The sequence below is a fragment of the Diuraphis noxia genome, unplaced genomic scaffold (genome assembly GCF_037042655.1).
Source record: "Diuraphis noxia isolate RWA-SAM2 unplaced genomic scaffold, SU_Dnox_SAM2 contig0005, whole genome shotgun sequence".
Lineage (NCBI taxonomy): Eukaryota > Metazoa > Arthropoda > Insecta > Hemiptera > Aphididae > Diuraphis > Diuraphis noxia.
In genome coordinates, this window is record NW_028301715.1 from 13,825,427 (window position 1) to 13,849,353 (window position 23,927).

The window sequence follows — 23,927 nt, forward strand, 5'->3', positions numbered from 1 at the left end:
TACAATCAAGTCTATAACAAAAATAATTTGGTTTTATTGAAGATAATTGAGAATATTTTTTTAAGATGTATTTTCATAAGATATAATATTTAAATGAAATATTTTTACAAAGATAACATAAAAATAAAATAAAGTATTATTTTTCTATTTTAAAATTAAAATAACATTCAGATTTTACTTGCTACCAAGTAACATTTTTCTGAAGTCATCATTATTTAGTGGAGTTTTATCATCAGCAGACGATGATGCAGTTGGCACAGACTTTTTTTGCAATACACTAGGAGTAAAAGATAGTTTTGCACGACTGAAAAAAAGGAATTATATTAAAAAATATTATTGAATGAAATAAAAATTAACTTACCGTCCTACTACTAGACTTGAAGCCTGTGATTTAAATTTAGCAACAGGAGGATAAGATTTTATTTCTGAAGGATCTTTTCGTTCTGGTGGCCGACTTAATGCTACTGATATAGTTCTATCTTTGACGACCATGTTGTCTGTTTTTAACAATGCTTGAGCAGCTGATATCTAATCAAATATGTAATTAAATATAAAGTTATGTCAAATTATTATATTTATATTATTTTACCTCATCCTCAAAATCTACATAAGCTAATCCTTTTGAATGACCATTTCTAAATGTCACGACTCGAACATCTTTTAAAGCTCCATATGGTTTAAAAATATTTTCAATATCAGTTTTTGTACAAGTGAATGGCAAACCTATGAAAAATTATATTCTTCTATAAATAACTTAATACATACATGCAATGATAATACATTATATGACATATAAGTTATTTCAATGTTTAATAAAAAATAACACAAAAAACATTTAATCCATTATTTAAAATTTTGACTGATTGGAAATTTAAAATTTGAACAAATTATGATTGAGAACTTTGCTAATTTTTTCATTAATAATTTATAATATTAGTAAATAATAAAGATAATGCCATAAAAAATAGTAAAATCTGGTAATTAATTTTAGATTAACATGATGGTTTTGATTTTTTTTTCATAATAATTTGATCTGAATTTTAAAAATGTATTAATTAAAGAAATATTTAATATTGTTTTAAATCACTATATACTATATAATATAAAGTCTACATTGTTATAAATTTTGTAACCATACTTAATTAATTTGATTATCAATAAACGATTGTGGACAGTGGCGTGGCGAACATCTTTCAAACCCTAAGCAAATTATTTATACTATGACCACCTCCATAAAGGTATAATTTTCTGTATACACATTTTGAATGTTTGTTCTAGGGCTAAGTAATTGCATTAGGTTAACGTTGTTCACCACGCCACTGATTGTGGCCGGAGGAGAAGTACTAGCACCAGGGTTCCTCCTTCGGTTCTCGATATAACAAAAAAATAAAAATTAATTAATTTGATAAATATATTATTCTAGTCCAGAAGAATGTGATTTATAGAATATTAGAATAATGACATTTAAAAAAAATCATTTTGTATATAGATAAATGTTCCCATTATATTTTTAATTTGCATGTGTTTAATTTTGTTGAACATTTAATTAATTTTAACAATATTAAATATATTTAGAATTTAAGCAAGCAATAACATAAATTGTTGTTTGTACATAATTTACTGATAAAAGACTAAAAACCATGTAATTGGATTAAATTAATGTTAAACTTTTCCTGAATTTTATAAAAACCAAAATGTTTTACCTTTAACAAACAATTTGTTTTTTTCTAGTTCAGTAGGAAATCGTAATCCCGACGATCTACTTTGTTTATCAGGTTGACATTTAGATACAAACATTGGGCGATTATTTACAGGTTCGCGATCTTTTTTCAATGCTTCTGCAACCATTTCCTGTAAAATATGAATAGATATAGATTAATATTAATATTAATATTTAACAACAATAATTGTTCATACTTACAGGTTTTTCAAAAAGCACATAACCAAATCCTTTAGATCGGCCTTTGAAATCTCTTACTAATAACACTTCACAATGACCAACTGAAGACAATGCATCTTTCACTTCCAATTCAGTCACAGCAAAATCCAAGTTGCTTACAAATACAGAACGATTTTCTTTACCTTCAATTTCCATATGTCGACCTCCTTTGTCCAGGTTTATTTCAGCTAAAACAATTTTTAAAACAATATGTAACATAAGAAAAACATTTATTTGTTATTATTAATATTTTACCCATTTTTTTAAATATTTTCCTCATGTTTACCATGGTTTAATTTCAGTTATTATTTTAAGTAACACACAATAGGTAGTACAAAATAAAATAAATGAATAATAAATTATTGTAAATTTAGTACATTATTTAGAAATTCCAATATCAATTATCTAAGTTTCAATATTATCAACTGAAATGTGATTAAATTGAGTTTAAAACACGGATATAGATAGTAGATACTATTGATATCTAAATCTGTTGTTGAAAAGCCATACATTATTTTATTTTATCAGATAAAAATATCAATAAATTCTAAATTAATAGAATGTCTGAGATATGAAAATTTAACATGACAAGTTAATATTATTGATTTACACTGTTCATAATTCATTGACTAATTAATCATGCATCAATAACATACAGTATAAATCAAACAATCAAATAAAAGAAAATAATGTTTTCAAATATAGTTTCTACAAATTAACATAATTAAATATATAAAATATATAGATATAAAGATATATAAGGTGTAACAGAACTATTTAACAACTTTCTATTACGAACATTACTAAATTTGTCAAATAGTACTGTTACACCCTGTAGATATAAAAATTAAATTTGAAAAAAATAGTAAATAAAGTTTAGGTTAAAAATGGTGATTGTAGTCTTAAAAGGTATTCAAAATCTTAATTAGGAACAAAGAATAAAAAAAGTATTTAAATTTACAGTAATGACTAACAATCTATTATATCATAACATCTTATTTTTATCACCATATTTTTAGCAATGATGCATAAATTCATAGTAAATAAGTATAATGTTATTATTTTTATTATCAGTTGATAATATTAACCCTCAGAAGTCTATTGGTGGTAAAAACATAAATTATATTAAACATCAATGCTCCCAAAGACAACACTTGTAAATAAACATCAATGCTAGTCAGACTTTTCTATACTGTTATAATTTCTATATTGTTATTTAAGTGTTTTTCAAGATGTACTCAAAAACAATTAGGAAATTTAATTTAGTTACATCTTTCAAAAATTGGCAGCTAAAAAATTTTTTTTTTTGTATAAAACCAGGAGCACTACTACAAATCTGCACCTAATAAATAACCAATTTACATACTAGGAAAATCAGAATTTGATTAAATGGGAAATTAAATTCAAAATGACTTCCATTTACCAATAATTGCGCTTGGTAATTTTCTGGATCAATAGACTTATTGGGCTTGGTAAATTTCATGGTTAATAGAACAATTGCCTTAAATAATAGCCTAATAATATATATTGTATTAAATAGAACATAACATTATTTCTATTGGAATAAAATTAGCATGAACATCAATTATACATTTATAATAGACATATGTATATAATTATAATTAAATAAACAATTGGATGTTAATGTAATGATAATAATAATAAAAAAAGCAGGAAAGTGGATGTCGCTCTGCTGTACAGTAGGTTACAAGTGGGTTACGGGTTACTGTAATGGATGGAATTAAATTTGAATCCAATGATCTTAGATTTAAAAAGAAACTTTTTTATGAATTTCTAGCTTAAAATAATTTGTGAATTTTCGTGATTTTTACGTATTTTGTCAAAATTCAAACTTTGAATGCTTATAAAAAAAATTGTGACTGAATTTATTTTATTTTTCAACTGCTATTGTAACAATATTTTAAGAGCCTTGTATTAAATGTTCAAGCTTTTCTGCCTAACAAATAAATTTTTATCGATATTAATTTAAAAAAAACTAATAATGATCGAAAATTTCAAATGCCTATGAATAGTTCAACTTAAGTCAAAAATTTTTGAAAATTGCATGGTGGATAGAATATACTTATATGAACATTCGGTGAAAATTTCATGTATCTATGGTAATTTGTTTTAAAGTTACATCAAAAACCAAAATCAATTTTGTCAAAAATGAGTGTGCGTACAATTTCCCGTTTTTCCCTTAATTTTTAGTTTGTTTTTCTCGATTACTTAGAAAAGTATTAAGAATTTTTTACTTTTGACCCCCCCCCCCCACCCACTAGATTCACTTTCTGATCGAACGAGGTACTGAAGTCAAAAATCGAAGCACTTTTACTGCCCCAAAACGTGATGACAGACACAAAAAAAAACACACATCATGGTAAAATCAATACATTCATCGCGGAGCTTAGAATCTAAAAGGTAGTAAAAATAATTCAAATTATATAAGTAGTTTTTGCCCGATTTAGTAACAAAATTGTTTTTAATATTATAACTGCATTCCTCCACTTAATTTCATTTTTTGATTTACAAATTTTTTGAAAATTAAACTCATAGAAAACAATGATTTACTTATTTCAATAAGAATAAGTTTAATTAAAACTTTTTTGTTCAATATAATTATAGAATATTAGTTGCAATCAATGTCAATCTTTGTGTTTCTTGAAAAATAGATATATTGACAATTAATATAACCATAAAATACAATTTTTGTTTTAGGCGTAAATATACTTTATAAACATTATATCAAGAAATTAATGTATAATATGTATGGTTATAATTTATAGATTTATTAGCTAGTGCTTTATTCAAATCAAAAAAAGTATAAAACTTATGTGACAGATGAAGATCAAAAAATGTTTACTATACAAAGCTCTCCTAAATACTTATTATTAGATAGTGAAATATGTATATGTTTTAAATATATGAATAAAATGTTAACCAAAATAATAAAAAAAGGTACAAAATAACCAAGTACCTAAGTAGTAATACCAAATATTTATCACAACATTCTCTCTTAATTAGCTATTAATTTATACTTACTTGTTTTAAGTTTTTTGACAGGAGAAGATTCAAATTCTTGTTTATTGTCATTTTTAGCATAAGGTACTTTAAAGTTTCCATTTGATTTTTCATTATGAGTTTTAGTTGGTTCTCTTTCATCCCACTAAAAAATAATAATCATTAGATTACAACTTTTAATTGATTATTTACATTATTTAGAGAATTACTTTTCTTTTTTTTGCCTCTTTCTCTTTAGTTCCAAACTTATTTTCAGTTTTTGGATCTTTTTCAAGTGATTCTTGTACTTGTTTCATTCTAATGAGAAAATATGAAATTTATATTAATCCAAGAAAAAGGAATTTTAATACATAATTTTTCCTGATATTAATAAAATAATAACAATAATATGCTTGAGTTTGATTTACTAGAATGTTATTATAAATTATAGATAACTATCAAGCAACATTTTTTTTCTTGCTCATTAACTATCTGCTTGTTTATATGTTATATATTATTTATAATAATATTTTGATAATTTAGTAAAACTCATTTAAAAATTAAATATTAATTTATTAACACATACAAATTAAATTCATGTAAAAATATATTAAAAAAAAAAGAAAAGAAAATATAATAGTTAGTATAAATTATGTAAAAAATTATAATCACATACTTAGTCTTGTATTTTTCTTTGCAATTTAATAATGTATCTAAATCACCATACAATGTTTCATATCTAATCCACTCAGTTCCAATTGTTTCAGGTAAATCTGTGTTGGTCATTAAGGCTCTAGCAAAAAGTTTACGTACATGTTTCTGATCACCAAATTGACTGAAAAGAAAAAAATGTTTTGTAAATTTATAGAATTAAAATTGTTGAAATAAATTAGTAATTTATGTTATGATTCTACTTTTAATTTGACGTGTTAACATCTTTACAACCCCCCCCCCCCCAAAAAAAAAAAAAAAAATGTGTCTAGAGTGAATTGGTTAGGTATACATAGGTATAGTGACATGGGGTGTATAATATAAATATCACATATTTTCTTACTATTATTAACCATTGTTATTATATACAGCCATACAGGGTGTGTCCCGCAAGGATTTACCCATTGCGTGATCTCCCAAAATAATGGAGATATTGATATTCTGGTTTTGTTAACACTCACACGAATGAAAACTACAATTATTTCATATTTTAATTTACTTTAATGTTTTGATAAAAAATATATTTATTTATTTAATTATTAAAAATTGACAATAGTCATTTTATAGTTTATTTTTTTTTGAAAATATTGACATTTTAAAATTTTATTTTCATTAATTTTCAAATTCAAATTTTTTTTTTAGTTTTGATAAAAATTGTGTATTATTTAACACTGTAGTGTTATCAAACATGTAGCACACCATGCTGCGCGAGTCAACCTACATGTTATTAACAGGCTTAAGTCGTCAGACTAATGTTAACACATCAACATTGAACAACATCAGTCATCAGATATAAAATCTGACACAAACCAAGTTTTTAGTTTTAGGTTTTGTTATACCTACATTTCAGTATTAATATATTTCATCCAATATGAAGAATATTGATTAAGACCAGCATTTAAAATTTCATTCCACATGTTTCTTACACGTTCCATATCACCAGTTATAATGGCCTCAAAATCAGTCCACCATAAAAGCAATTCACAGTTTGGATCTCCAGAATAACCATAACCTTAAAATTAAAAGTTTTTTTTAAGACTATTAAGAAAATTATTAATCATATTATATACTGTTTTATTATTATTATATGATAGTTAAACTCGATCTATTAAAATATAATAACATATGAGAAATAATAAAACCCATGGCTATATGGTATCTTTTTAAAATTTGATTATACATTTACTTATAGTATAAAATATTTAGGTATAATGAACAAGAAACTAAGTTAATATAAATTAAAATAAATAAATATTCATACTTTCCAGAAGAAATTTTTGTCCTTGTTCTAACATTGATCTTACATCTTTGATTCTCTTAAGTTTTGTTTCAGCATCTGTATTACTTAAACGTCGTCTCAAATAAAAAATGTATGAAAGATACAAGGAACGATATTCTGCTGGGGAACTGAACCACGAAGATAATGCCTTTTCCATAATTGCTAAGGCAAAACAAATTATACATATATTGATAAAATATTTTAAAAAATGAATAGCAAACCTGTAATTTCTTCATGAGATTGGTTATTAGCTTCAGCTTGAATCAAATAAGTAGTCCAAAGATCTGATGACCATGTGCAGTTATCGACTGACCTCTTACAGGTAGCTAATATAAAATCAGCTTCTTTTATTGTTAAGGCAATGTAATCAATATAGTCAGCCCAAAGGGTTTGTGTCAAGGGTATATCAGCAATAGCACGTTCATACAAGCATATAATCCGACTTGGCTTATTACCACCTTCTTTAGGATTTTTTTCCCAACATATATATTCTTCATAAGAATCTAGTCGATCTTTAGCTTCTTTTGATAACTGAATAAATAAAAACAAATATTTGTTAAGTCAGTTTAGAAATTAGTAGCTTTTTTCAATGAAGTATGAACTTAAATGTTGTAATATTATTATAGTATGATTAACACAAATCAGCAATTAAGGGGATAGGAAGTAGGGTTTTTTTCTAAGGAGAATTTGATAGATAATTATGATAATACTATACACTGTCATTGAATTATTTTCCCCAGTATCACCCACAAATTCAAAAACAAACACAAGCCATCGCATTCATTAAAATAAAAATTATTTATGACATAAAAGTCTAACAAAATTAGTCTTACTTAAAACGATCAAATTTTATAAATGGATTTTAATCCAAAAAAAAAATAAAAAAATAAAAACACACATCATGGTAAAATCAATACATTCATCGCTCCGCTCAAAATCTAAAATTGTTTGATCTCACTGACTATTTTTCTGAGTTTTGAATAGGTTAATTCTTTAACTGTTTAATTTTCTTTAAAAAAAGACTGATAGGTACTAAAACAGGATTTTATTAAGATATAAAAATTGATTCTATCTTATTTTTACACACCTAATTAAAATTTGATTAATTTTTACTTTAATCAGAAAAATAATGTCCAATTTAACTCATAAATGAATGAGTTAATACATAACTTGAGATCCTAATCCTTGGTTTTGGAAAAAAAAAATAGGCGGAAGAGTAGAGACAGTTGTTTGTCGGTCTTGACATTTTTATACTAAATTGAATAAAGTATGTTTGATTAAGGTTTTAACACTGAATTGAGAGATGGAAACTCTGCATCAACTTACATAAGGAGTTATTAATAAATAATAGTTAATAAAAACTTACTAAACGATCTTCAAAAACTTGAATTTGTTGTAATTTACTTAGAGCTTTATTGTAGGCATCCACAGTTGATTTATCTTTTTCAAGATTTTCAGAAATCAACCATTCTTGATATTCCTCATAAGTATTTTCCATATCAAATAAAGGCACAGAAAGCTGTCGACGATACAAATTATTTATACGACGTTTTTGATCATTTATAGCTTTTTCATCAGTACCTTGCTAAAAAATAAAACCAAATATAACACAATTGTTAAAATTAATTGAAATGAGTATAATTAATGTTTTTCTCAACCTTTAAAGACATTAAAATTAATTTTTCAAATTCATTGTACACTTCAAATAGAACATTGCCATTAGGTACATGAAGACCGCCAGCTGTTAATGCACGTTCCATTAATTCTCGTATGATGTCTGTTCCAGCAGTATCAGACATGCACCCAATGCTAAATTGTACATATTCTAACCATAAATCAATACCTGTAAATTATTATATATAAAGTACAACTACATAAACATTTTAAAAATATTCATTAATCCATTTGATATAGGTACTAAATATTTATAAAAAAAATGTTAAAATTCAGTAATATTGAGGAATATACTCAAGTGTTATTTCTACAGAAGTATATTTTATGAATTTTAACAAATAATATGGCATTTATGAAAAATCAATAGGTATAATAAAAAAGTAGCAATATAAATGTTTAGAGTGAATAAATTAAATATTTTGTCATTACTTAAATAATCTTTAACTGCTTTTTCAAATAATTTAATTATATTATCTTTTTCTTCATCGGTAGTTGCTATAGCAATTTCATCTTTTATCCAGTCTAACCATAAATCTGAAAAAGTATGAAAAATAATTGGCAAATTTTTAATAATATTTTTATTAGTAGGTATATATTAAATCCTCAATGGGACATAAAATACAGTCTCGAATAATAATTAATCATTGTACACTAAAATTATTCATTTTTTTTATCAAAATTGATTTTAATAATTGTTTTATTTTTATCTATCACTGAAACTTAGGGATAGGTTGGTTAAATACTACCGGTTCTGTTTTAAGACTTTTTTCAATGGGTTATGTTAGGTCATTGCAGATTCCTGGATAATAACTTTAAATAGATTCCAACCCTTTAAGGTAGATCATAATTTATCTTTAAATTAATATTATATTTAAAATAATTAGGTATTATACTTAATACAATAATAAATATTTAATTAATCACCTTTAATCATATAATTTATATTATGAATAAAAAATAACTAATACATATTCAAAAGAATAATTAGGAGCTTAAACATTATCATGGCAATGAATCCATATATAAACTATAATACTCAGACAGCTTTAAGCTTTTAAATATCTGTATATAATAAGAAGACAATTGTGAATGCCTTTGTGTTAGCCTCTAAAATCAAACTCAGCAGTATTTCGCCTAGGTAACAAACAAGAGTGTCATGACAGTTTTATTAATTGCTAAACATAAATAATGAAAATCCCATACTTGCGCTTAATGGATATTTGTCATTTAAACGTTGTCTAGCAACTCGCAGTTGATCCAAATCATCTGCACAGCGAAGCACATCTATCAGTTCAACATGAGCATCATAATCTGATGGATTATTTAAAATCTATAAAAATACAAAAAAGATTTTTCCATAAAATAGAGTTTACCATCAATCATATTAATCCAAAATAAACAAAATGTAATTGTAAATCATCAATTATCAATGCGATCTTTTAATATAAAATATGTTATGTATTTCCAACCAGAAGTCCTGTAATTTTTAACACTAAAGTTTGTTATTCATAAAATATCATGATTATTCAAAAATCTGGATGAACAAACTCTTATTCAAAATTCACCTTATTCTCTAAAACATCGATTTTTTTTTTCAATTCATCTTGTTTATACTTTTCGAGCTCTTCTTCATTAGAATCTGAAGAAGAAGATGACGAAGAATCAGAATCTACTTCCATTATGAATAATATAAAATAATCGAATACACAAATTCAGAAAAAAATAAATCAAATCAAAACGAAAAAATAATAAATTAATAAAAGTAACAATAACTTCACGTTTCTGCAGAATGCAGATAAAACGAGCAAAACAACTGTCAACAATATCAACTACATAAACATATTCTGAACATCATTATTTACAATCAAGACAGTTGTATCAACCACATTCTACTGATATCAAGGTGTATTTATCACATAGATAATATATATTATCTATGATTTATCAATAAATAATTATTGATAAATACACCTTGACTGATATAATATTATTATCAAGCCGTGGTAGTATAAACCCATAGATATTAAAGAATGGATAGGCCATTTGAGCTTATCATACGGGAATGAATATGAAATTATTTTGAGGTTATAGAGGTCTTAACACAAATAGATAACAGAATTTGGTTTAATCACACATAATAATTATTTATTTTATTTATTTCATTTTATTCAATTAGTTGTCAATATTTAATACTCAATATTATAAATTAGTGTAATATACTAATATGTAAGTTTATAAATTAATAAATATTAAATAATAATATTACAATTAATACATTAATATTAAACCATATTTTATATAATATAATAATAATAACATAAATCATTCATGTCTAAAATGTACTAATTTCGTCAATTTTGACCTTGTTTTTCCAGATTTAATATTTATATCATTTATTTTACGTAGTTCGTGGAAAACTCTAATGTCTACATATGTAACAGCAATTGAATTAATAAGTTTATTTTGATGAGTATCCAAAGCAGAAGTTTGACTTTGGCAATTAAATAGGCAGGTATTATTTGTTTTATATAAACTGGATTTCAATTTATTTAATAAATACAATTTATTTCTAGTATTACTAAAATAAATTGGTTCATGTGCCCTGAATATTCTTTCCACTTCTTCACATATAATTTTAACACTTTTACTAGGAATTATCAACCCTCCTCGATTCTTCAAACTTGTTAAATTATTTTCATTATCATATCCAGGTTTTATTAAAGAATTTTGGCAATATTGGTCTCAATATGGTCTTGACTGATCTTATATGTTGGAAAAAAATATAGTTCTGTGTTTGCCAATAGGTCATGGAACATAGATATTGCATTTTGTAGACCTAAAATAAACCCTACAAAACCTGTTTTTCTACCAGAGTTTATAACTTTAACACCGTCAGGAAATTCTAAACTCTTGATATATGGTATAAAATCTTGCATAAATTTTGTGTACTGTTCAATAGTATCACATGAAATAGCCTTATTGTATGGATTTTTTGAAAACTTTGACCTACTATTTAAAATATCAAAAGCATTATTTATGTACCTGATGAATTCTGCTGTTGGTTCTACATCACTAAAGAGATCATTTTGATTTTTTAAGTAACTTAGCGCATCTGCTACACTGTCACTAAGTGTCTGGGCAGCCAGACGAACATTCATTTTTTCGTTATGGAATTCAATGTGTCGTTTGGTTAGTTTAGTCCCTGCCCTTAATCCTTCTTGCTGTTCAATTCCGTATAACATTTTTATATATTTCCAGCATATGTTTTCTCCTTTTGAATTTATTATTACTGATTTGAATTCCCATGCATTACGTATCAGTTTAAGCATATGGGCAGGATCATAGTATATATAAAGTTTTTGTCCATGATTATTTATTATATATGGCTTTCCATTATCTACATTAAAATTTGCACCAAGTTCTGTACACATTTTACTGTTAACTGATGCACCATCAAATGTTACAGAACATAAATGTATACCTGTATCATATAAAAGGTCAATAGCTTTAGTTAATAAATTGGCTCTCTCACCGCTGTTTAATCCATCTATTAAAAAATATGCGATTGGCATTTTCCAATATCCATTAATTCCTACTACTAAAAATAGTAATGCATTTTTAGCCAATGGTATATCGTCATTTTCATATGAGTATTCTGCACCCATATTAATATAGCCATGTATCTTTTTTTGACTGTCCATTTCAACATAACGTCTTATGCACATTTCGTCAATGACTAAATTGCAGTAAAGTGGACGATTTTTCGCCTCATTAGCAATTGCTTCAAAGGATTCCTTAGTGAAACCTGGGTTCCCATCTACAACCATATACCACCTACGTAGAGTCCTAGGATGAGGAAGTAATTTCCCAAAAGTTTTTCTTATATAATTATACGCTTTAGGAGAATAATACTGGAGGGTTACAGAAAATTGTTTAATTTCTTCAGTATAAGGCTGCTTTTTTCCAGACAGACCATTTTTAATGAGTTTTTCTAGTACATCTGAACCCAGTGCCTGATAAAAAAATTAACTTTAAAATATTATGATATATTGTGAGAGCCAATTTAAAAAAAAGAATAGTAAAATTCAAACTCAAAGTTATATTATACTACAATAAGTACAATATTAGTTACAGCTACACTACCAAAAGATCCTCTATAGAGTCTATACTACTACTATACTACTATACTCTGTAGAGTAACATTCAAGGATACAATATACCAGCGTTTCCCAAACCATGGGTCAAACTTTGCGGTTTTGATTACAACTTTCATATTTTACTAATTTTTTTATTATTCATTTTATTTATTTATTATTTGTATTTTTTATTCAGTATTGTATTTTATAAAAATTCAATGATGAAATTGATTACAATAAAAATATTAATTATTTATGGCATACTTGATATTTTTTTTTTTTTTTAGTAGCGCACCCCATAAATATTAAATTATTTATGGTTCGGTATTGCAAAAAATTTAGGAAACACTGCAATGTACTAAATACTAGATATATAACATAAAATATCAAAAGTTACTTTATTAAATTAATATCTAAACATAATACAACAAAAATTACATTGTTAATTTTCAAATTTTGTTGTTAATGACATTTCATTGTTTTATTTGATGTTGGTACCTATGTGTTGACAATAACAAAGTCTGGTTAAGTTCTCCCATGAACATGTAAACAAATTTATTAGTAAACAATTTATTAGTAAACAATTAATTAGTAAACAATAAAAATTAGAATAATGATGGGTACCTTTAAATTATCAGCAGCAAAATCTGTCATTAATGATTTCTTCTTAAGAATCTCCAATAAGTCATTTAATGTTTCGACTTTTTTCTCTAAACGTTTACACTTTTGTTTCAGATTTTTGTTATTTCTCCTCAAGTGTGAAACAGTTGTTTTTATAACTTTAAAATTTCTTGCAGCACGATTAGGTGTTTCAAAATCTCTTAAACTCAAATCACCAAATCGATTACTATTCCAAATAAGTTTTTTTTTAGGACATCTAGTGTTAAGAAATACCATTTAAATTAAGCTTGAGTGATTTAGTACAGGTAAATAGTTTTAAAAAATATGAAACATATTACATACATTTTGGGAGTAGTCACTTCACAAGTTAATTCTACCTTCTTCCGTTTAGGTGTTGAAGGTGTTCTATAACTTACACTAGAAAACAGACATTATTAATGTATTTGGTACAGAAATTGTAATACATAATTTTAACTTTTAACAAATAAAATACATACTGTGAATAGTTATCAGTTCCAGAAGTACTAGGGATTGGTGAAAAAGATTCACCATCTGTATTATGAACAACACTAAAAAGAAAGTTTATTTAATTTTAATTTGCAACAATAAATATAATACGTACATATTATTTAACATTTTTGGAGACGAATGTACAGCATTGGCACTAGAAAACAGACATAATTCATATTTTGTATAATAATGTCAGTAATGGTTAAAATTAGTTTTAACTTTTAACAAAAAAATACATACTATGAATAATTAACAGTTGTCGAAGTACTTGGAACTGGTGAACAAGATTTATCATCAGAATTATGAACAACACTAAAATGAAAGTTTTTGTTTAACTACATTTTATACTTAAATTTTCATAAATAAATAAAATACAGTATTCTTACAATGGTGTAACATTAGGCTTTAATATTTTTCTTGCAGTACTAAAAATATAACAATCATTTGTGAAGTGATTTCCACAAACATATTGCCAATCACCAATTTCTTGCAACCCGAACCCTAATGCTGATGCCCATTTTTTCCTTTTTTCCAAATTCTTAGGAAATCTAACCATCATAATTATTAATTAATTAACATTAAATATCTGATATTACTAATTTAAAATAACCCATAAGGGACTATGATCCTACCTATGAAATGGTAAATCTTTGTTGTCTTTAGATGAAACATTACACACTTTGCAAATATGAACCATAGTAAGTTCTAATATAAATATTCAGTTTGGATTTTGGACTTAAATGGAGTAAATTAGTCAAATTATGCAATAACTAGGTAACATCCAACAGGTTCAATTAATACAATTAAATTTATATTATAATAAAATATACATATTACATTTATAATAATTATTATTTTATTATAATTTATAAATTCAAATATCTATTATCAGTATTATCTATGCGTCCAGCAATGATAATAATCACAAAATATAATTTATGATAAGACCTCTGCCAGAAAGAGAGGTAATGATAAAAATCTGTCTTTCTCTCTTCCCCATTCCGGCACACTTCCCTCTATTCGATTAATATAGCAATGGCCTATCCATTCTTTAATATCTATGTATAAACCACGAGCATATAATGGTATAAACAAAAACCACAATCATGATAACAAGAAAATCGGTGATACTGAATGGGGCTATACGACCTTCACTACATTACATACGCCTAGGACTTGAGGTGTTCAACTTATGCTGTAAGTTTAAAATCGGCTCAGTAGTCAGTGGTCAGTTCCGACAGTATCACCACATGAAAATATAGAGGCATACTTTGTGTCAGCCTGTAGTATTATAAAATTGCACAGAACAATAAAATTATCAATCAAAATGTTTTATATTTTAAAAAGAATAAAAAGTTTGTATCCATAAAACTGATAAAACTAAGATCGATTTCGAGCAATCAATCGTCCAACTATTTAATTTCAGGCAGTCAGACCAGTTCTGCTCCAATGCAAAGCGTTTTTCAAAAATATATTATTATTATTAATCAAAATTAAATAGACTGTTGTTAAATTTTAGAAATACTGTGTTCTAGAGTCTGTTCAAAATACAATATAATATACAGCGTGATTCAACAAGCATGCTCACCTCTTTTTTACATCAATTAGTAGTTATTCAAAATTGATTTTTGAAACATTTTGAAATATACCTTCCTGTACTAAGACCATATTTTCAAATTAGCGAAATTTTTTTAGAGCTACTTAAGAATTGTCCTGTAAGTCAGAGATATAAACTTCTGTTTTTCAAATGAGAACACGAACTCCCTTAATTAATTGTAAATTATACAGATCATAATTTTTTTTTAAATGTTGAAGTACATAATAAAATATCTTTGAGTTATTTAACATTTTAAGGATTTTAAGTCTATAATGGGTAAATGAAGATCGTGGGTTATGGTGATTTTAAAATTTTAGCCGTTTAAATATAATGTTATTAATTGGTAAAAATAGCAGAAGTAATAGAAGTACAGTAAATACTAGATCCAATTTAGACTTCTATTTTATATTTTTGTAAAACTATTTTTAAGGGTTTTTATTCAATGTTAGGTTATTTAACATTTTAATATCTCAGAATTCAGAAACTACTCATTCAATAATAAATTTACTATGAAAATATGAACTAAATTATTATTACTAAAATTAATATGAAAGTCCCGCCGTAAACCGTAAGGATGAGTAGAGTGAGGACGCTTGGTGAACCACTCAGTATGATTGTTATTATATATATACTTGTCAACTTTTCTTTTTAATTTATTTATAAATGATCTACCTAATGTCATCACTAATTTTAATATCCTTCTATTTTCTGATGGTGCAAAATTAGTAAAAATTATTAAATCAGAATAAGACGCTTTTAATTTGCAATTAGACATTAATAACCTTATTTTGTGGTGTAATGAGAATAATCTATTTTTAATATACAAAAATGTGAATTTATGAAATTTTACCTAATTAAAAATCCCGTTAACTCTCAGTACTCAATTTCTAGCACAAATGTCGAGCTTTTGTTAATCAATTTAAATATTTGGGTAATGGGTATAATTTTTGATCGTAAATTAAATTTTTCTCTACATATACTGAAATGATTAAAAATAAAGCTTTTCGTAACTTGGGGTTTATTAAACGTACTTGTGCTGCATTTTCAGATCCTATTCCCTTAAAAATCCTCCACATCTTTCTTGTCCGTTCTAATCTAGAGTACTGCCCCGGGCCCCCTCATCTGGATAAATAGTACGTCGGAACAAGCTCTTACGCTGGAATCTGTCCAAAATAATTTTTTACGTTTTATCTCATTTAAACTTAACATAAACAGACCTACCCATGGCACATATAATAATGTTTTAAATATTCTTAATATTTCTCTACTCTCTGACCGTCGTACACTTTTACTCTCAAAATTTTTACAAAAATTAATGTTAGGTTCAATAGATTGTCCTGAAATTTTCTCTTTAATTCGTTTTAAAATTAATTAGGTACCTTAATACTAGTGATCCAAAACCCTTTTATCCACTTCTTTCAACAAAAAATTATACCATCATGGACTCTCCTGCTAACCTTCTTATGACTGCAGCCTGCAGGTAATACTTTTGTCTTTGATTATATTTCAATATTTGAATATTAATTTGTATATTTGATTAGTATTCTATATCTACTTTAGCATTATTATTTTACTCATTCTCTAATTTTAAGTATATATTTAACTATAAATTATGTTTTACGTATAAATACATTTTTCACACACAATGTAATATTATTATGTTTTAGGACTGACGTCCGTTTATATTAAATAAATAAATAAATATATAAATAAATTTATATATATATATATATAGTTGTATAGTACCTACTTACTACTTATATTATAATTTATAATATTAAGTAACTATGTAATAATAATAATAAAATCTAAGTCGTTTTCTTGATGAAAACCGGTTCCGATTAGCATAATGCACTAGTGCACCATTCGGGTAAGTGCGTTTAAATTTAAATAATAAATAGATAAATTATGTAAATTATTATCACCCCTCAAAACTATCAAATCGTTGTGTTATTCCATTTCATACGGTATTTTTGGTGAGCGTTCATACTTTATAGTTCATACACATTGACATTGGTATTATAGGTATCCATTATTGGCGTAAAATACAAATTAATCGTAAAAAAATTTTGATTTCTTAGCCATTAAATCAAAAAATAAATAAATTCATATTATATTTGGTTTATTTTCTAAACATGTTGTTAGGTATACCTTAAATTATGGTTCCAAACGAATCCAATGAATGAAAATTTGGACAGGTATGTCGTGTATGTGCGTACACGTCGAATGAGCCGCCACCGTGCGCGCCACCATTATCATACTCGCGTTCACCTTAATTTTCAACGTTCCATGAAAAATGCCATTCGGATCAGATGTAGGTACCCAAGTTTTCTTGACGATTGTCGAACACATTTTATTTCCAAAACGTTCATTGCTGAATAAACTCTGAAGCCGAACCGTCTTTGAACACTGAAGCCGTCAAACCGTGTTATTATTATTATTGTATTCTTTTGATCATATTATTTCAGTTATTTTTTAAGTGCGTTTTAATTTTGTAGCAATTTTGTTGTTATTACCTATATATATATATAGATTGAGTCAAAAGTCTTTAAACGTCCGGCTCGTTGAGGACGAGAATTCTTTTCATCAGCTCAAGTATTTAATAGCTATGCTGTCCAAGCTCAGACTACTCAGACCGCCGGTTTCTCCGGGTTAGTATACTTTAATAGTTTAATATTTAATACCACGATTTTTGAGTTAAGTATTATGCGTTATACGTCTGAATTGTTTTTACAGGAACCAAATTACTAAATTCCTGGGAAAGTAAAAATTATAGTGATAAAAAGAATGGTGGTGGAAAAAACAATAGAGGAAAGACTCCTCCATTGATACAGGTAAAAGAGTGTTGTACAATTAGTAGGTACCTATAATAGATAATGTTTGTTTTTATAATTATATCGGCTTTTAATGATAGATTCCCTTGTTGACAATACACATATTATAATAGTTAGATTGCCTTTAAAAATTGATTTAAACACAATTAGGTATTTAGCATGAAGTTATTGGCAATTATAAATTATTTAAATTATAAAAACAAGTTTTTTTTTTAAATCACTTATAATAAGTGCATGGCTAAAGTTTTATTTTTATTTTTAATCTAAATGAATCATAGTCAATTTTATACCTATTTACCTTATGTATGCTAAAGTTACATAGTACAAATAAATTTGCTTTAATTGTTACTCTGATTTCTTGTGCAACCAATTTATACTACATTAATAAAAATAAATTAAAATTAGAGGATGCACATAGTAGTTTTGTATTCAATTTATTTAAAACAATATATTATGGAATAGTAAATAAGATGTATTTCAACTATTAGGTATATAATACAAATTAATGTTTAGGTATAAGTTGTGTTTAAATATTTCCATAACTTTTATAATAATTTATTTCTATTACACGTAATAGATATAAAAATAACATTTTAAGTGTACTACATTGTATGCTCCACAATAATGCTAATATTATATGCCTAAACAGTTTGAAGTTAATCAAATACTAAAAGTAACATGATGTTTAATAACAATTTTAGGTCATTAAACCTGTTAAAATAAATTTTTCAAAAAAAAACAAAAAAATATATGAACCAGTCAATATAACTAAAAAAGAAATAAAAGTGTCAGAATCTAATGAATATCCTCTAAAAACTTGCCCTATAGTGGCTAAGGTAGACCAAAAGTCGATAAAATTAATATCAATGTGTTTTGTTATTAATGGTTAAAAAAAAATTAATTATACCTTAGGATGAATTTTCTACCACACCAAATCCACCAACAACAGCTCATTCTTCAGGATCTGAAAAAAGTTATGGCTGGCAAAATGATTCTAAAAATAAACAGTCTTTTCGTAATTGGAGTCTTTTAGGAGGAACTATTATTCTATCAGGAACAATTTATGGTGTAAGTATTGAAATTATTGATGGAACTAAATTTCACGAGTAAAATTAAATGACATGATTCATATAATATTATTCAGCATGGGCGGATAAGCCTACAGGGCAACCGGGCATTTCCCGGTGGGCTCCCCTTCATCTTTCAGTAATGGGGCCCTTTAATATCATATTATTAAATTCTTTTTCATGTGGGGCCCCTTTTTTAAATTTTCCGATAGGCCAAAAATGGCCTATCCGCCCATGATATTCAGTGATAATAAATTAAAATAATACATAGCACCTACCAGGTGCCTATTAGCTAATATAACTTATATCATATATTTTTTCTAAAACAGATCTATCATTTTGACATAATGAAACAAAAGAAAGATGATAACCATACTACAAAAGAAACAACAAATGGTAATTTAAGACATTATATTTAGCAAATATCTAAATTACAACTCACTAATGTTTAATTTAGCTAAAAAAATCCGCAAACTGGTTCAAATTCCTTCATTATCTGAATCAATACCTGATAATATACAGTATTTATTAATTGGCGGAGGTACAGCTTCCTTCTCTGCATTCCGAGCAATCAAGTCAGCAGATCCCACTGCCAGGGTAAAATAACTTTATTTTTATCTAATTAAAAATAATATGATGTATTTTGACATTCTAAATCAAGGTTTTAGTAATATCAGCTGAAGGTTATCTTCCTCATATGCGACCGCCATTATCTAAAGAATTATGGTATGGTGATGATACTGAAATGGCTAAATCGTTGAACTTTCATCAATGGAATGGTACATCTAGAAGTCTATTTTATGAACCTGAACCATTTTATACACCTGTTGAAGAATTAACCACGGCCAAAAATGGTGGTATATCACTTGCTCGAGGCTGGAAAGTTGAATCTATAGATGTATCAAAGAAAAAAGTGAAGCTAAATGATGGCAAAGAAATTAGTTATGATAAATGCTTAATAGCAACTGGTTCAGTTCCAAAAACATTAAAATTATATGATGACGCAAGTGAAGAAATTAAAAATAAATTTTCAGTATTTCGGTCAATTAGTGATTTTGAAGATTTATGGGAACAACTGGGTCATATAAAATCTATTGCCATTATTGGTGGTGGATTTTTGGGTAGTGAGCTTGCTGCTTCTTTGGCCAACAAAGGGAAAAAAAATGGAGTTAAAATTTATCAAATATTTAAAGAAAAGGGTAATATGGGAAAAGTTTTACCTAAATATCTTAGCCAATGGACCACTGAAAAAGTTAGAAATGAAGGTGTTGAAGTGGTGACCGAAACAGAAGTAGAAAACTGCAGCTTACAAAATAATAAACAACAAGTCAACTTGATATTAAGTAATGGGAAAAACGTCAGTACATTTTGACAGTAGATTAAAAATTTGAAATTCTTAACTTTTAAAGTAATGGTTTTTCAGATATCTGTTGATCATGTAATAATGGCAGTTGGCGCTAAACCTAACACTGAACTTGCTACTGATGCTGGACTAGAAGTTGATCCAAAACTTGATGGTTATTTAGTCAATTCTGAATTACAAGCAAGAACAGATTTGTATATTGTTAGTTTCTAAAAATATTTATATTTTATATATTTTACATGTTATATTGTTAATGTTGTATTTATCTTAAATTATTTTTATAGGCTGGTGATTGTGCTTGTTTTTATGACAAACAACTTGGAAGGAGGCGTGTCGAACATCATGATCATGCTGTGATATCGGGCCGATTAGCTGGTGAAAATATGGCTGGTGCTGGTAAGTAACGTTAAAGTAATTATATATACCTATATATTTTTTTTTCTTTGGACATCCCAAACATTATTCAAATGATAACATCCTAAGTTACGTGTCGATACAGTATTATCAAATTTACTTTGTTTTCCATGTGCAGTATTTACAAAATTTTATATTGCGGTGTTATTGTAATAGGATGATTTCGTAAACACCCTTAAAATGTTAAAAATAAATTAATAATTAACAAAATTCTAAATACACATTACCCAAATAAAATAACTAGTATATATCTAAGAAATTGATAATAAACATTTAAAATTAAAATAATTTTACTCAGCATTATTTATAAACAAGAAATTAAGAACAAAACATTAATAATGAGTATTTGGGTATCTGGTGAAGGCCAAGGAACTTTTATGTAACTTAGTTATTATATTACTTGATCCAGAATAAAATTTTATTTTCATATTTTTAGCTAAACCATATCAACATCAACCTATGTTTTGGTCAGACATTGGGCCTTCTGTTGGTTATGAAGCAATTGGAATTGTTGATTCGTCTCTAACAACAATAGGTGTGTTTGCCAAAGGAATCCATAAAGATCCATCAATTTTAGCTAATGAAATTGATCAAAATACCTCAACCAATAAAAATGAAATAAATGAAGAATTAGTATCCAAAAATAATGAAACTATTTCTGAAAATGAGTACAAAAAAGGTGTTGTTTTCTATTTGAAAAATGATGTAATTGTTGGAATTGTGTTATGGAATTTGTTCAACAGAATGTCTATAGCACGCCAAGTGCTTAAATCTGACAGATGTTACAAAGATCTCAATGAAGTTGCTAAACTCTTTAATATTCATGGCGATTCTTCATGATGACCATACTGAATATAAATGTTATTTTAACATTGTTTTACTGTTATACTAGTATTTTTAATACTAGATAGTATGATAAAATATGAAATCCTTTCGTATGTGTAAAAATTAATATATTTTTGTATAGACTGATTCTATTTAGAATTGTTTTATTTCATATTTTATTGACATTCCTTCTGCATAGAGTTGATATTTCACTAGTTAGTAAAATGTTTTCACTGATGAAATGTTAATAATCATCATATAGATACTTAAACAATATAATAAAGTATCGTTAGATTTGTGAGCATTAGTATTATAAATTATAATATGTTGTATGTTTTTTAATTATTCAAAAAGTAATTGATTCATTCGGTTCTTGCTCAAATAAAATATTTATGAGCTATGGCCCGTGGGTAAAATAATTTTAACATCTTATATATATATATGAATTAAACTTTTCATAATCACATTTTTTCTAGAAAAATATTTTTACCAGAAAATAAATAAATACATAAAAATAACACTAAATAAAAAACCTAAAATTGGATTAAATAATATCTTAAAACATATAACATAATACAATTTATCATTTAACATTAATTTAATATTACTACATTTGTTTAGTGAATCTATTAAAAACACGAATAAACTATAATATACTTAACTCGACTTAATTTTTAGTAACAATATTTTTCTCTTAATTATTTAGTACTTTGTACATGGTATCACATATTATATAAATAATTAATATAAACTTATTTCATATAATCTGTGATGATGTTGGTGTATATTTCACATTTATAATATTATTAATTTATATATTTATTGACAAGTAGGTACTATTAGTCATTAGAGGCTTTTCTAGAAAGTATTTTGTCTATCAGTTGTTAGTTACTATATTATTACATTAGTTATAACTAGGGCTCGGAAGTTGATGCATTTTGCATTTTTTTTTGGAACTTTTTAGACGATACTCTCCTGGCTACAAATCTGTTTCATAAGCATGTGAATCTGAATAACTAATTTTTATTTTGCATTCTTTTGCATTTTTTGGTGTTTATTACTTTTTAAGTAATTTTTTGAAATTTTTAAGTCATTTTCCCACATTTTTAGTCATTTTAACTGATGATTTGGTACATTTCAGATTTGCCCCAATCACTTCAGTAGACGTAGAGAGAAATTTTTTTCCAATTATAAATATTTATTAACATATAATCGTCGTTCAATTACTTTCGATAACTTAAAATACGCTCTAATTGTGGAATGCAATGATTTTAATTTTTAAATAATTTGTAAGCTTTGATAAATTTATAAAACAAATATTTTTTATTTTTTTATCTTCCTATTTTAAGGATATTTTTGTCATTTTTATGTCATATTTTGAATTTTATAGTAAAATAGAGTAAAATATTTAAAAAAAAATGTATAACATTAATATTTGTAATTTTTAGGTCATTTTTTTAGGACATTTTTATGTCATTTTAACATATTTTTTTAGGGCATTTTTTATTGTTTTTAAGGTCATCAACTTCCGAGCCCTAGTTATAACTTATAAATACATAATTCATAAATATTAATAGTTAGTTATTAAAGGAATGAATTAGTAGTATAATATAGTAAAAGTTGTTATTTGCAAAACAGTTAAAAAAAAAACATTATATAATTCTTGTTAACAAGTAACAATCAGTTGGAAATTCTAATTTGGTACAGAATGTAATATATTATTATATATGAAATATATTAGTATATGTTATAATTTATAATTATATGATTAATTTATGTCATAAGCTCATGAATCATGATTCATACATCATACATGTTTAAATCATGCACAAACAACAAATATTTGCATACAATTTATCTAAGAAAAAATTGTTTTTACTTAAAAGCAAAATACAATCTATTATTTATAAATTTATAATAGCTATATTAGTATATTTCCATGAACACATTTGGACAG

At 25.9% G+C, this 23,927-nt stretch overlaps 3 protein-coding genes and 1 long non-coding RNA gene across 5 annotated transcripts; 2 read left to right on the plus strand and 2 right to left on the minus strand.

Annotated features, from left to right (window-relative positions):
- Positions 1–10: 10 nt before the first annotated feature.
- On the minus strand, positions 11–10,429 carry LOC107162121 (spliceosome associated factor 3, U4/U6 recycling protein-like). Its single transcript, XM_089228462.1, has 16 exons — positions 10,169–10,429; positions 9,807–9,933; positions 9,033–9,137; positions 8,588–8,772; positions 8,296–8,514; positions 7,151–7,460; positions 6,912–7,091; positions 6,494–6,662; positions 5,616–5,774; positions 5,170–5,257; positions 4,982–5,105; positions 1,922–2,127; positions 1,704–1,851; positions 590–723; positions 362–528; positions 11–304 (listed from the first exon to the last, which is right to left on the minus strand). The coding sequence occupies exons 1-16, from the start codon at positions 10,280–10,282 to the stop codon at positions 175–177; spliced, it is 2,565 nt and encodes an 854-aa protein (XP_089084588.1). The 5' UTR covers positions 10,283–10,429; the 3' UTR covers positions 11–174.
- A 287-nt stretch (positions 10,430–10,716) lies between these two features.
- LOC149054939 (uncharacterized) lies at positions 10,717–13,000 on the plus strand. Its single transcript, XR_016191903.1, has 3 exons — positions 10,717–10,829; positions 10,979–11,115; positions 12,732–13,000. It is a non-coding gene; the product is annotated as an uncharacterized LOC149054939 (long non-coding RNA).
- Positions 13,001–13,113: 113 nt separating this feature from the next.
- LOC149054940 (uncharacterized) lies at positions 13,114–14,910 on the minus strand. The gene is made up of 7 exons (XM_089228463.1): positions 14,503–14,910; positions 14,257–14,418; positions 14,111–14,182; positions 13,983–14,024; positions 13,858–13,929; positions 13,703–13,777; positions 13,114–13,616 (listed from the first exon to the last, which is right to left on the minus strand). Exons 1-7 carry the CDS (start codon positions 14,565–14,567, stop codon positions 13,328–13,330), a joined length of 777 nt encoding a protein of 258 aa, XP_089084589.1. The 5' UTR covers positions 14,568–14,910; the 3' UTR covers positions 13,114–13,327.
- Positions 14,911–17,697: 2,787 nt separating this feature from the next.
- AIF (Apoptosis inducing factor) lies at positions 17,698–22,122 on the plus strand. 2 transcript variants are annotated; one of them, XM_015508892.2, is made up of 11 exons: positions 17,698–17,909; positions 18,000–18,118; positions 18,204–18,301; positions 19,003–19,137; positions 19,214–19,369; positions 19,698–19,764; positions 19,826–19,965; positions 20,030–20,725; positions 20,792–20,932; positions 21,016–21,127; positions 21,582–22,122. In XM_015508892.2, the coding sequence occupies exons 2-11, from the start codon at positions 18,076–18,078 to the stop codon at positions 21,983–21,985; spliced, it is 1,992 nt and encodes a 663-aa protein (XP_015364378.2). In that variant the 5' UTR covers positions 17,698–17,909; positions 18,000–18,075; the 3' UTR covers positions 21,986–22,122. The 2 variants fall into 2 exon arrangements, with proteins under 2 accessions (XP_015364378.2, XP_015364379.1); XM_015508893.2 differs by lacking the exons at positions 17,698–17,909; positions 19,003–19,137.
- Positions 22,123–23,927: the final 1,805 nt, after the last annotated feature.